At 43.2% G+C, this 15,137-nt stretch overlaps 2 protein-coding genes and 1 long non-coding RNA gene across 3 annotated transcripts in view; 2 read left to right on the top strand and 1 right to left on the bottom strand.

Moving 5' to 3' along the window:
• The window catches only part of LOC143923383 (uncharacterized), a 167,922-nt gene extending 157,082 nt beyond the window's left edge, over window positions 1-10,840 (top strand). The window contains exon 4 of the mRNA XM_077447005.1: window positions 9,776-10,840. Within this exon, the coding sequence (XP_077303131.1) occupies window positions 9,776-10,215 (440 nt within the window). The 3' untranslated portion in view covers window positions 10,216-10,840. The remainder of the gene's footprint in view (window positions 1-9,775) is intronic.
• LOC143923384 (uncharacterized) overlaps window positions 1-15,137 on the bottom strand; it is a 931,140-nt gene that overhangs the window by 331,676 nt on the left and 584,327 nt on the right. The gene's annotated exons all lie outside the window — the stretch shown is intronic.
• On the top strand, window positions 13,183-14,989 carry LOC143923381 (uncharacterized). Its single transcript, XR_013261723.1, has 2 exons — window positions 13,183-13,337; window positions 13,428-14,989. It is a non-coding gene; the product is annotated as an uncharacterized LOC143923381 (long non-coding RNA).

Genomic DNA, 15,137 nt, shown 5'->3' with positions numbered 1-15,137 from the left:
ATTAAAGGGGGCTCCCGGATTCCGATAAGCCCCCCGCCCGCAGACCCCGACAACCAACGGCCAGGGTTGTCGGGAAGAGGCCCTTGTCCTCATCAACATGGGGACAAGGTGCTTTGGGGTGGGGGGGCCGCGCGGCCCCCCCTTCCCCAAGGCACCCCCCATGTTGAGGGCACGCGGCCTGGTACGGCTCAGGAGGGGGGGCGCGCTCGCTCGCCCCCCTTTCCTGGCCGGCCGGGTAGCGTGCTCGGACAAGGGTCTGTTGTGGACTTTGGGGGAACCCCCACGCCGATTTTTTTCGGCGTTGGGGTTCCCCTTTAAGTCCATTCCAGGCGGCGGAGCCCGCGACGTCTCCTTCGCGGGCCCCGCCTACCTTGACACGCGCTCGAAATGAGCGGACTGTCCTCCGCGTGTGTGGGCAAGTCCGTTCATTTCAAAAGTTGCGCGGACTTAGTACGACGAACTTAGTTTGCCATATTAGTCCGCTCAAAAAGTGCCGTGTGTGGGCAAGTTCGTTCATTCAAAAGTTTGAGCGAACTGTTTGACGAACTTAGTTTGGGCAGACAGTCCGCCCGTGTGTACGCCGCCATACAGCGGTGGCAATTCACCATCCTGTTCTCATCCACATATATGTTAGCTACGGCTTCGGCCTTGTAGACTCTGAGGAGTGACATAAGGACTTATTTCTTTCAGAGGGGCCCACTTCCACTATTTGGATTTATTCGTTAGTGACAGTGGATATGGTCATGTAACGGTATAATTAGTCTCATCCACATATCTCTGCACCGAGAAGTGACAGTGATTTAGAGGACGAGGAGAAAAGTGTTTCCCCAGGTTCTGAGGAAGAGGAAGAAGAAGAAAAATAAGTTTCTTATTCATGCTATAGATTGTCTTTGGAAGATGTAGATGATCTGTTAAAGACAATGCAGCTTTTTCACAGGTGTCCAGGACTTGGCCTTCGAGGACATGGGTGTCATGAAAGACCCCATGGACAAGAGAGCAGACTCCCTATTAAAAAAGGCATGGGATTCTACTCTAATTTAAAACCAGCGATGGCATCAACTGTGGTGGCTAGGAATCTGGAACATTGGCTCGAGCAATTAAAAACGCACATTGAAGCAGGAACGTCTCGCAAGGATCTGTTAGACACACTGCCTATGCTGCAGAAAGCCGTAAGGTACATGGCAGATGCCTCTGCCGAATCTGTTAAAATGTTAGCAAGGTCTGCGGCCCTGGTGAACTCAGCCCGCAGAGCCTTATGGGTCAAGACATGGGCAGGAAATACGGCTTCAAAAGCTAAATTATGTGGGTTATCTTTTGAAGAGAACTTCGTTTTTGGGCCTGACTTGGAAGCCGTGCTCGAGAGAAGACAAGAAAAAGGCATTTCCAATAAAAAAGAAGGTAATGCCACAAACCAAGAAGAATTTTCGTTCATTTTGACAGACCGAGGAAAAGAAGCAGACAGGATATAAAAGACCCTGGAGGTCCCAAAGAGGAAGGGGAAAGTCAGGAGTGTTATTCCAATCTCCTGGCCAAACCGCAAAGAACCAGTGATAGTCTTCCGGCTGTGGGAGTAAGGCTACAGACCTTTTTTCCACAGTGGAAGACTGCGACCTCCAGTCCATTCATCCTCAAAATAATTGCAGAGGGCTATACACTGGAGTTTTCGCAATCCCCTCCGAGTCGTTTTTATGTAACCCAGGCTCCCCGGGACATAGAAAAATCTCTAGGGAGGTCAGCCCTACTTCAGGAGCTCATCCAGCAGAGGGTAATTGTATCCGTTCCCCCTGGAGAGCAAGGGAAAGGGGCTATTCTCACATCTTCCTGGTAAGGAAGACATCAGGGAAGTTTTGTTTAATTTTAAACCTGAAAGTTCTGAACAAATCAGATACAAAAGATTCAGGATGGACACCATTTTTTCAGTAAAAAACCTTTTGACCCCAGGCTGTTTTTTGGCCTTGATAGACCTGAGGGATGTGTACCTGCATGTACCCATAGCCCCGACATCACAGAAATACCTCCGATTAGCGGTAAAGATGGGAGAGTCGATCACACATCTACAATTCAGAGCCCTCCCTTTTGGCCTGTCATCCTCACCATGGATATTTACAAAAATTATAGCAGAGGCCCTGGCACCCCTCAGATTAAGGGGGATATCCATAGTTCCATACCTGGATGACCTCTTGCTATTTGCCAGAACAAGGGAGCTACTGGAGAAAGATCTGGAAGTGACAAGGTCACATCTGGAGAAACTCGGTATACCATCAGTTACATTCGGGAAAGAATTTTTCTCTCAGAAGAAAAGATAGGAAAGGTGCAAAAGGCAGTAAAAGGAACTCAGACAAATCTGCCAATCTCAGTCAGGGCAGCCATGTCAGTTCTAGGCCTTCTCACGTCCTCAATTCCAGCACTGCAATGGGCACGTTCCCATGCAAGTGACCTACAGCAGACAATTCTTAGGAATCGGTCCTACAGAGAACCTCTAGAGAAATTGATGAGGATCCCCCCTCAAGTTCAGAGGAAACTATGGTGGTGGAGAAATCGGTCAAATTTGGACAGGAGTCTACTTTGGACTTTTCCCATAGAACAAAGACTGACAACAGACACAAGCTTCTGGGGTTGGAGTGCCCATCTGGACGGGCAGATGGCCCAGGGAGCATGGACAACCAGGGAGGCCAGGAGATCCTCCAATTGGAGGGAGCTGAGGGCCATTCTCCTGGGACTATGGGCTTTCAGATACCAAGTTCTGGGTCACCACATTCAGGTGTTGTCAGACAATGCCATGGCAGTGGACTATGTAACACGACAGGGGGGCACGAGGAGCCATTCAAATTATGTCCTGGGCAGAATCCAATCTTGCATCACTGATGGCAGTACACCTAAAGGGAGATCTAAATCAAATTGCAGATTTCCTAAGCAGGGAAAGGGTATTGGAATCAGAGTGGAGTCTGAATACAGAGGTATTCCAGAAGATAACAGAAAGATGGGCAACTCCCCAAATAGACCTGTTTGCATCCCATTCCAATACAAAGGTAGAGACTTACTTCTCCCTAAACAGATGAGACCAAGCGGAAGGACTAGATGCGCTAGCGCAACCATGGACCTTCCACTTGTGCTACGCCTTTCCCCCCTTCCAAATGATTCCATTAGTGCTAAAATAGCTGCAGGAAATCCAAGACCATGATCCTAGTAGCCCCATTTTGGCCCAAAAGGACATGGTTTTCAACTATACAAAAGATGGTGGTGGGACCCCATTGGTGTCTTCCTTTACTTTACAGAAAGACCTTCTAACCCAGGGGCCCCTTCAACATCCCAATATCGGGCACCTAAGTTTAGCTGCCTGGTTACTGAGGAGCAGATCCTAAAAAATAAAGGCCTGTCTAATAAGTTTGTTTGTACACTACTAGACAGCCGAAAGAAGGTCACTAGATCAATTTATTTTAAGACATGGAAATGTTTTAACTCCTGGTGTGTAAGTAAAGTTTTTTCACCAAGGGAAGTTTTTTCCGTGTTAGAGTTCCTACATGAGGGAATGGAAAAAGGGTTGGCAATTAGCACCCTAAAGGTGCAAGTAGCTGCCCTCTGTGTTCCCGGAGAGACAATTATCCCAGGACCCCCTTATTATTAGATTTTTTAAGGCACTGACCAGAGCTAGGCCAGTACCTCTTAAGTTTTTCCCAAAATGGGACTTATCTCTGGTATTGCAAGGTCTGACTAAAGGGCCCTTTGAGTCTCTAGAGCAGTGATGGCAAACCTTGGCACCCCAGATGTTTTGGAACTACATTTCCCATGATGCTCAACTATGCTGAAGAGTGCATTAGCATCATGGCAAATGTAGTTCCAAAACATCTGGAGTGCCAAGGGTCGCCATCACTGCTCTAGAGGAATCATCAGTTAAATTCTAGTCGCTTAAACTAGCACTCTTAGTAGCAGTCACTTCAGCCAGAAGGGTAAGTGACTTGCAGGCCCTATCCATTATTGAGCCTTTCTGTTCTATATTTCCGGACTGGGTAGTGCTGAGAACTGACCCAGGTTTTTTGCCTAAGGTTTCGACGGTATTCCACAGGTCACAGGAGATAGTTCTCCTGACCTTCTGCCCTTCTCCATCCGGCAGGAGGGAAAGGGACTTTCACAGCCTGGATGCAAGGAGATGCATACTACATTATCTAAAGATAACAAGTGAATTTAGAAAATCAAATTCACTGTTTATACTATTCTCTGGCCCACGAAGGGGATACGGGGCTTCCAAAAACACCATAAGTAGGTGGCTATGGATGGCCATCTGTGAAGCCTACAAAACTTCAGGGGTAGATCCTCCCACAGGAGTAAGGGCCCATTCAGCCAGGGCAGCAGCAGCATACTGGGCAGAGCGGGCAGGGGCTTCTCCGGGATGGATTTGCAAGGCGGCTATGTGGACAAGCTTCTCTACTTTCACCCGCCATTATAGATTGGATTTGCTCTCTGCATCAGAGCAGTCCTTTGGCAGAAAAGTCCTACAGGCGGTGGTCCCACCCTAGAGTAAGTACTCTTCTATCATCTCCAGGAGCTGTCCTGAAAGACGAGGTGAGGTAAAGTATTATGGAATGTGGTGTTATTGCTATGTTCTACTTATCTAATTTCAGCATGGCTGGAGGTACTCTAAAACAACTGAGGCCATGGTGGAAGTGTCCGGTCTATTAAGAAAACGGACTGCAGTGTTTCCTGGGAAAGTGGGTGGAGCTACGTTATCTCCAGGTGCTGTCCTGAAAGACTTGTAGAAATAACGTTACCAGTAAGTCTAACTATGGTTTTCACTTTTTTTTTTTTCACTTTAAGCGTCATTAAAATTAGTGCTCCCGAAAAAACTTCAGTTTTTAAAACTTTTTTTGCATTGATACATGTCCGCTGGGGCAGGAGCCGGGTCCTCAAACCCTTTTTAGGACAATAACTTGCATATTAGCCTTTAAAATTAGCACTTTTGATTTCAAACGTTCAAGTCCCATAGACTTTAATAGGGTTCTAAAGTTTGTGCAAATTTTCGGTTAGTTTGCAGGTTCTGGTGCAAACCGAACCGGGGGGTGTTCAGCTCATCCCTAGTCCTCACACTCGGGGACCCAGTAACTGTCACATACCTTGTTAAACCAATTCTGTTAACCCTGTCAAGATTGTTCTTTCCCCTTGGAACTTCCAAATAGTGAGGGACACGTCGTCTCCATTCATCTGGAGAGGCCTCCCTTAATAAGGCCGGTAACACTGAAGCAGTATTTCGTATCCCTTATAGGTCTAGAAAAAGGATCTCGGATATCAAAGCGTCAAGCTATAAACTATCTTCTTGCTACCATTATCAGGCAGACTAGCTCTAGTCTCTCCTTCAGCACTCTACAAAGGTCTGCATCTTTGCATCTGGGTTAGGACATCATTCTCCAGCATGTCCAGACTGGGATGTCTAAATTATCACAAACATTGAAACTAGACTGGATGTTGAAGAAGTTCATGGAAGTGGCTCTTCAAAGGTCAAAAGATTAGCTCTTTAGGCCTAGTGGCATCAGAGGGAAACGCTCACAGTCCATTAACCTCTCTGGCGGTACGATTATTTCAGATTTTAGGTGCTGAAAGCAGTACAATTATTTTGCATGGAAATTTGGCATTTTATATTGTAATCCTGTAATTCTTAGGAATAACTCACTTAAATCTGTCCAAACCAGAGTCTAGTAGACATCCCGGGTATGATAAAGTTTTAAAAATTAAATCATAAATTATAATATAATAAATAATTCTAAAATAATTATACCAAATAATAATATAATAATAATAAAATAATTCAATAATGTAATCAAATCAAAAACACTGAAATTTGCTCAGTTGCAGAATTGTCACTGTCATTACTTTTCAGTATTTGATGACGGACCTCCCCACATATCACTATCGCTCAATTCTGCGAGTGATTCTAATTTATTATCGCTGTTTTCTAGCTGGTCTAAAACCATTTTTGATGTAAAGGGACAGTTTTGGTTGCTATGGACAATCTCCAGTTTCCAGGCATGAAGAACAGTTTTTATAATATAAAACTGCATGCAGGACACTGTGCAGACCACTAGGGACAAAGGGGATGTGAAATAATTACATACAGCAATGTAATCTGTAAGATTACATTATACTGTATGTATACTGTGTGTTTTTCTTTTCGAATTTGGCGCCGATCTCCGTCCCCGTGTGTCACAACGCTCGCAGGGAACGGAGCCCGGCGATGTGATGAATCGAGTGGAGGACGAGCCGCTCACAGTGCGGGGAGACATTGCTGGATCCAGGGGACAAGGTAAGTAAGCTCTTCATGGATCCAGCGATGCGATCCGGAGTCTGGCTTGGGGTTACCACTTTTGGTTCTGAATTTTCACCGCGAGCCAGACTCGGGAATACCACCAGGGGGGTTAAGACAGTTGCACTGTTGCTGATCAAGGTAGTTCAAAAGGCTTAGATGGATAGGACAAATCCATCAATTGAGTGCATCGATCTCCTTACCAGATGGACTGTGCGTCCATGGACAGAACTCGAGAGTATCAGATGGAAACTGCGACCTGGTCTACATTCAACACAATCTGGGCCCATTTTAAAGTGGACCCAGCGGCCTTTGCTACAATACATTTTGGTCATTCAGTGTAGGATAGACCTAAGTATCGATTTAAACCCTTCAGCATTACCCTCCCTTGTTTCTTTTGCTGCTTGTTACATCCCACATATATATATATGCTGTCATGCTGGTGTCAGGAAAATGTATATACTTACCTGATGGTAATTTTCCTTTCCTGACGCTAAAGCATAACAGCATATAGGTCCCTCCCTAGGGGCTTCACAGTGATAAGTTACGAGAATGCTGCCTAGTGGGAGGTGACTTATTTATATAGTATAACCGGTCTGGGAATTGGGCAGGAGGGCGGAGCCTGCCCACACATATATGCTGTCATGCTTTAGCATCAGGAAAGGAAAATCACCGTCAGGTAAGTATATACATTTTCCATTATCTCACTTTTATTCCTAAGCCCTTGTAAACACGGTCGGACATTCCGACAACAAAATCCGTCGGATTTTGTCTGAAACTTTTGTTGCATGCACACGGTCGGACAAAGTTGACAAAAATTCCGATCGTACGTAATGTGATGACGTTATTTAGTTGCAACAGGACTACGTTCAGGCTAGTAGCCAATAGTTTTGGTGTAGGAATTTGATCGGAGCATGCGTGGCACTTTGTACGATCGGAATTTTCTATGCATAATCGGACAAAGTCCGATCAGATCATGTTGTCGGAAAGATTTATAGCCCAGCTCTAAAAACTTTGTCCATCAGATATTCCCATGGAAACAGTCCGATGGAGCCCACACACAGTCGGATTATCTGACAACATGGTCCGATCGAACATTTTCAGTCGGAACGTCGGACCGTGTGTACAAGGGCTTACTGTTTTTATTGCAGTGTTTCCATTTTATATATAGTGCTTTTTTATATAATAAAAGTTAATACAAAAAGAGTCAAAGAATACTGCTCCGCTCTCATCCAAAACATAACTATTAATTTGTTATACCACTTTCAGACCGGACCAATTTGCTGGTCAAAGACCAGACCACTTTTTGCGATTCGGCACTGCGTCGCTTTAACTGACAATTGCGCGGTCGTGCGACGTGGCTCCCAAACAAAATTGACGTCCTTTTTTTCCCACAAATAGAGCTTTCTTTTGGTGGTATTTGATCACCCCTGCGGTTTTTATTTTTTGCGCTATAAACAAAAATAGAGCGACAATTTTGAAAAAAACGCATTATTTTTTACTTTTTGTTATAATAAATATCCCCCAAAAATATATAAAAAAACATTTTTTTCCCTCAGTTTAGGCCGATACGTATTCTTCTACATATTTTTGGTAAAAAAAATCGCAATAAGCGATTATTGATTGGTTTGCGCAAAAGTTATAGCGTTTACAAAATAGGGATAGTTTTATAGCATTTTTATTAATAATTTTTTATTATTTTTTTTTTTACTAGTAATGGCGGCGATCAGCAATTTTTATTGTGACTGCGACATTGTGTGGGACCCATCGGACATTTTTGACACATTTTTGGGACCATTGTCATTTATACAGTAATCACTGCTATACAAATGCAGTGATTCCTGTGTAAATGACACTGGCAGTGAAGGGGTTAACCAGGGGGTGGCAGTGTAGGGGTTAAGTGTTCCTAGGGGTGTGTTACTAACTTTGGGGGGGTTGGGCTTTCATTTAGTGAACACTGATCTCTGCTCCAATCACATGGAGCAGAGATCAGCATCACTAGTTGCTAGGCAGAATGGAGAAATGTTGTTTACAACGGCATTTCTCCATTCGGCCGCTCCGTGAGACGATCGCGGGGATGCCCGCGGCGATCGAGTCCACAGGGCCCGCGACCGGACTCACGGGGGTCCTGACCAGCGCGGGAGCGCGCCGCCGGTGGCGCGCTTCCGATGGCAGGGCGGCAAATTTAAAGGGACGTACATGTACGCCCATTTGCCTGCCCGTGCCATTCTGTCGACGTACATCGTCGTGCGCTGGTCGGCAAGTGCTTAATAAGTTTAATTTATTTTTATATTCTCAACTGTCTTTGTTGGGCTACACACATATACAAATTAATCAAATGGTCTCCCAAGTTCAACCCCCAATACAAAAATAATCTTATTAGAATATTCACACTACACTTACTAGTATAAAAACTAGGGGTGCTCCGATATATCGGCTGCTGAAAATGATCTGCCGAAAATGGGGTTATCAGTGTTTTGCTGATAGAATAAAAGGTGCCAAAAATGGCCACTGAAAAACATGGGTGCGTTTTTATTGATGCATTTTTACCACGTTTTCAATGGGGAGGTGCGTTACACTGCCACAGAAGGACCAGTGTGAAGACGTACGTCGAACGTAATGGGATGTATTTTTGTTGAGCTTTTCCTGTGTTTTTTTTTTTTTTTTTTTTTTAACACAAACGTGCTTCAAAAACAGTTAATTAAAAAGTTGAATATAATACAATTTTATATATGTAAAAAATATATTTTTAAAAACTGCCTATTTCTGTCTCGGTCCAGTATTTTAATGTCGGTGCACCACTAATAAAAACGAATGGATCCAAATCAATTCGGATCATTTGTTATGTTGTTACATTAACAAAAGGCCCAAACTATCACATGATGTCATTTGAATGAAACAAATGAATACGAAGGAATGTGTTTCCATTATAATTTATTTCAGATTCATTGAGATGTGTTACTATTGTGATATGGAGATTGGAATACATCCAAGTCTACAAATAAGAAACAAAATTCAGACAAAATTTGCATTAACGAAACAAATGACACAGGTCTTGTCTGGTGACAGGGTCTCCTGAAGGAACTCAGATATTGTAGGCATACATAGGGGGTTATTTACGAAAGGCAAATCCACTTTGCACTACAAGTGCAAACTACAAATGCAATGTCCACTTGAAATTGCACTTGGGGAAGTGCAGTCGGTGTAAATCTGAGGGGTAGATCTGAAATGAGGGGAAGCTCTGCTGATTTTATCATTCAATCATGTGCAATCTAAAATGCTGCTTTTTATTTTCCTCCCATGTCCCCCTCGGATCTACAGCGACTTTACTTCCAAGTGCACTTGTAATAAGTTTACACAGTGGATTTGACTTTTGTAAATGTCCCCCATTGTCTGATAATATAGAGGCGATCATGTTATTTCTAGGTCTATTGTCCATCATTACCGCATTCTCACAATTGTCTTGTCTCTTCTTTATCTCAGGCATCTTCCCCACGGTGGTCCTCACTCATGAGACCAGTGAACATCTTCCAGAGATTCAGGAGAAGTTCAGGAGGATGGGAACACAGAACATTTTCACACTAGAGAATTACAGTGAACAAAATACGCATAAGATCCGCAAGAAACACGAAACAATATTGAAATGTCTCTGTGAGATTGTCAAGGATGTGGAGTTCCGCATGGAAGACATAAGAGACCCCAAAGAGGAGAAGACTGAAAGAAATACAATTCTTCATAGATTTATAATAGAGAGAGAGATGGAGAGAGAGACCGAGAAAGTCAGGGAGGCGCTGGCTAGAGAGAGAGAAAGGGCTAGAGAGAGAGAAAGGGAAAGAGAGAGAGAGAGAGAAAGGGCTAGAGAGAGAGAAAGGGAAAGAGAGAGAGAAAGGGCTAGAGAAAGGAATAATTGTACATTAAGTTAAAACGTAATCTTATCTGTAATCTTGTTTTTTTTCCCCAGTGCTAGATCACACCAGATGCAGCTTTATGCGCTTTTTTTCTGCACTAGAAATGCACACACAATGATCTCCATGTATTCCAATGGCTCTAGTTCACACCAGTGCAGTCAGTTTCCGGTGCAGAAAAAAAAAAAGTAGAGCTCGCTGCATTATTTTCTGCACAGAACTGTACTGAAACATAGCAAATTGTAGCAAAAACGCAACTGAGCTGGAACTGCGTGTTGTGTGAACTGTAAGCAAAAACTGATCCGGAACGTATCCGGAGTGCATTTTTGTGGTGTGAACTGGCCGCAAAAATGCATGCGCATTGTTTTCCATGTATTCCAATGGCTCTAGTTCACACCAGTGCAGTCCAGAAACTGACTGGGGCTGACTGCATTGGTGTGAACTAGAGCCATTGGAAAACACTGTGCATGCATTTTTTAGTGCAGAAAAAAAGCGCACGGAACTGCATCATAGAGATGAAAAAAATATTACAGATCCGATTTGAGCTTCAGTACACAAGTGATTTAAGTAGATATAAACTAGATGACATTTAATTAGCTTTTTGCTGCATATGTTATAAACAATTGCCTTTTTTTCAATACAATCCTGTTTTTGCTCTTGTTTTCACTCTTCCTTCTTATCTCTGTGCTGATGATCTCCTCCGTCCTCTTTCAGCCACTTTCTGTCTACATTGAAGCCTTGTACACACGATCGGATTTTCCGATGGGAATTGTGTGATGACAGGCTGTTGGTGGAAAATCCGTCCGTCTGTTATCCGTGGGATAACAGGCTTTAAAATTTCCCACCAACAACGGTATGTTGTGGGATTTTCCGAGCGTGTGTACACAAGTCCAAAGTACAAACACGCATGCTCGGAAGCAATGATCACCATAACGCAACATTAGCAGAAGTTGCCCAAAGGGTGGCGCTAAAGAGCTGAAACAACACGTAGTTTTGTGTTTGTTGGCCGACAATTGTGTGCCGTTTGTATGCAAGACAGTAGAAACAAAAAAACACTCAAATATGAGTGTATAACCTCTATGGGAATTTAAATTGGGTTGCCACCACTTATTAATGAATAAAAAAGATTTTATTTAGAATTGTATTTATTTAGCAAAAAGACACTAAAAACAAGTAACCTATGACATTACACATAAAAAATTGGATGTTTACTAGAAGTATATGACATATATACATGGAACAGTAGATGACCAGCTCTGTACAATAAAGATAACCCAACGTTTCGAGGTATATATGAACAGTTGACCTCTTCTTCAGGGGTAATTTATGGTCAAATCATGTAGATCTGTAGTAAGAGAAAAAAAAAGGCACATTCACCTGTCAGTCACATATATGAATATCTGTAAGTATAAAACAGTTTCAGTAAATGACCTCGGTGGAGCTGTGGCAGATCGATCTTCTCCCTGGATGTTATAAGAAGTTTAATGTTCATATATATGGTTAGTAGTTTATATACATATGTACTCGCTGCCGTGTGGAATATGGTTATGTTAGTGTATCACATTGGAATGTACACATGGTCATTTACTGAAACTGTTTTATACTTAAAGATATTCATATATGTGACCGACAGGTGAATTTTTGTGATTTTTTTTTCTCTTACTACAGATCTACATGATTTGACCATAAATTACCCCTGAAGAAGAGGTCAACTGTTCATATATACCTCGAAACGTTGGGTTATCTTTATTGTACAGATTATTCACAATAGAGCTGGTCATCTACTGTTCCATGTATATATGTCATCAGAGGTCAAGTCCTGGGGAAAAAAGTGTGGGAACTTCCACCCAAGATCCCCTCCCCCACAAAAAAACATAAAACGATACGCTCATATGCACGAATGCTTCAAAAGTGTTATTTTTCATCCAATTTTCGTATTGTGTGTATGAAGCTTAACTGTTAGTACATTAAAAAAAAAAACAATCCTCAATAAACATAAATACGGTAATTCTCTGAATAATCAGCATTCATTCTATTGTGCTTCCATGCAAATGTGACCATCATGTTCTGATCTTTATTGGGGAATGTTATTTTGTATATAGAGTGTTTATGTGGTGAGTTTACACTTTTCATTGAACAGAGTTTGGATAACACAGGGTTAAACGGAAAGGCGATAAACGAACTGCACATTATCTGGACAGAATTCTTTGGGAGATAGTGATGTGTTCCTGCTTAGGAGATGTATGTTAGCTTGGGGGGGGGCTGCAAACTCTGCAGGGGCTCCAACACACACTCGCTGCTATTCCAACCCTTCACATATTTCCACATAAACTTCCCTCCTGGCATTAAACTTTGCCAGGTATTGTGCCCAGCTTACCACCCCACACTGATGTTCCTCCCTCAGCTCACCTCTCTCCCTGCATGTCCTGTGAGCAGAATAGCTGATCTACCCATCAGCTAGACCTAGACCTGATCTACCCATCAGCTAGACCTAGACCTGATCTACCCATCAGCTAGACCTAGACCTGATCTACCCATCAGCTAGACCTAGACCTGATCTACCTGTCAGCTAGACCTAAACCTGATCTACCCATCAGCTAGACCTAGACCTGATCTACCCATCAGCTAGACCTAGACCTGATCTAGCTGTCAGCTAGACCTAGACCTAATCTACCTGTCAGCTAGCTGTGATTGATAGGCAGATCGAAGAGGAAGCGGTCATTGGGCCCCCTACTGGCAATGCCTGAATGGTCAGGTGTGCGGCACTTACTTTTGCGAGCTGTGTCGGCAACTGCTGGTGTAGCACCCGCCACACAGCTCACATACTTCAAAGTCTTGCAGGACACGGCTGCTAATGGGAACTGAGTTCCTATTGTGGAAAAAGTACAGGAACCCCATTCCCATGCGTTCCCGCAGGACTTGAGCCCTGTATGTCATATACTTCTAGTATACATGCAATTTTTTATGTGTAATGTCATAGGTTACTTGTTTTTAGTGTCTTTTTGCTAAATAAATACAATTCTAAATAAAATCTTTTTTTATTCATTAATAAGTGCTGGCAACCCAATTTAAAATCCCATTTGCAAAGGCACCTCATATATATAGGGTGGACACCAACTCTTTCTTTGTGTGCAAGACAAGTTCCTGGCTGTGATACGAGTGTGACAAGTTTGTATAGAATGAATGTATTATGGTAATTAAGTCTTTTGGTCTTTCAATGTTACATAGAGGTTATTAAGGTTCACACTTGTTTGTGCAGAAGTGGAGAAATATAGTTTAAACTCATGATCATAAGCTAGAACATATATTGATACATTGCAAGTAACATACTGTGCATGAGCACACGAGGTGTCCACGTGTAGAATCTGACTATGCATGCGTCTGCATGATAGTGTTATAACAGGATACACTGCGCATGTGTGAGAAGAACAAGTTGATACTTTTTATATATATATAAGAAAAGGGATTTTCATGAGGAGTTGGGGCTCAATTAAAAAGCGGCAGAAGGGTCTTGCGGTGAACTCCTGGCTCCTCTTCGTGATTGATGGAAGTCCCCCAATCGAAATGTAGAGTGATGCTACAATATCCGGAGATGTATTGAGGCTTACTCTTAATGATTTACATGTAGCACTAACCTCCGAAGGAGCTGCTGGTTATTTTTGGGCTTACCGTTACCCTCCGTTCTCCTTGTTGCACGTCTAGGGGATGTCCCGTGGTAGATGGCCCAGTAACTTGAGACTGACAATAGATCCACTTGAATGGATTTTATTAGCAAAACTCAGACAATTGAACAGTCTTTTTACTTGGGATCAGAGGGTTGGAAAGGGAAATTCAGGTGCTTTTCTTAGTGTCAAAGTCAAAAACACATTGAAGAACTTGCTTACTTTGACTGCATCCAGAGAATAACCATTCACAGCTGGATGATCACTCAGGTTGGACAGTCCCTCTCACAAGGCCTAGCAACCAACTTGGTGCTTACTCAGGAACAAAGTCTTTGTCACAGACGTTGTAGAAATTTACAAGATAATGTCTCTGCCACAGACGTTGTTGTAAAACCCATAGGAAAACTAAGCTGTAGAGCACTTGTAGGATACTTGGATCTTTCAGCCTGCTTGGCGATATCCACAAGACCGGATTCTCTCGGTTACTTCAGCCCTTCCAGGCTCTTGCTAACATAACCAACCCGTACGTGGTGTTCTTCTGAAGAGTCCTACCTTGGAATGTTTGAAGTACACTGAGTCTCTCCTGAACCGGAGACGGCACCTAACCACCTCAGAATCCTCCTTTAGTTTCCTTGCCTCGGGCTAGTCAGCCCCAAGACATTAAAGTCAAGTGGATCCGCACCCCAGGCCATAGCCTTCCTGGGGGGCTGGTCAGGAGGAACAGGACCATGTAGTCAGCACATCATACTGGACCGAAACCCAAAACCACATGACCTCCGCATCTTAAGTACCCTCTCCCAGAAAGCACAGCGAGAGGGCCACTCCCACTGGGCAGGCTCCAAGAGAGAGTAACTTAAGCACCTGACCAGACCATAGTTCCATGCCTGCCAGAAGAGACAGTGCCCCTTGTGGCCAGGCTGAACATCTCACAGTCCAGTCGGACTGATGCTGAAGCCCAATTTAGATAATTACACCCAAACCAAATTGCAGTTTAGGCAACTTTAATTTTAGAAAAACCGCATAGCGCGTGCACATCAAGAGATGTGCATATGAATGCTTTGACTCTAAAGTATAAGATATAACCTGTATCGTATTAACTTTATAATAAATAACATATGTTTTAACTTGAATCCTTATTTGCCTGTTTGGTAAGATAGTGCGCGTAGTAGCAGTGTTAATAACACTTTCTTAAGGTAATACACTGGCCAATGCCCTTTGGACAAAAGTCCTATGCTTCGTCCGCAGAAAAATCCGATCGTGTGTACCAGGCTTGACTCT

This window comes from Lithobates pipiens, unplaced genomic scaffold (assembly GCF_037356315.1).
Source record: "Lithobates pipiens isolate NorthernLeopardFrog02 unplaced genomic scaffold, aLitPip1_a1.2 Scaffold_22, whole genome shotgun sequence".
In the NCBI taxonomy this organism is placed as follows: domain Eukaryota; kingdom Metazoa; phylum Chordata; class Amphibia; order Anura; family Ranidae; genus Lithobates; species Lithobates pipiens.
The sequence above is the reverse complement of the archived record's forward strand: the minus strand, read 5'-3'. Positions and strand labels throughout refer to the sequence as shown.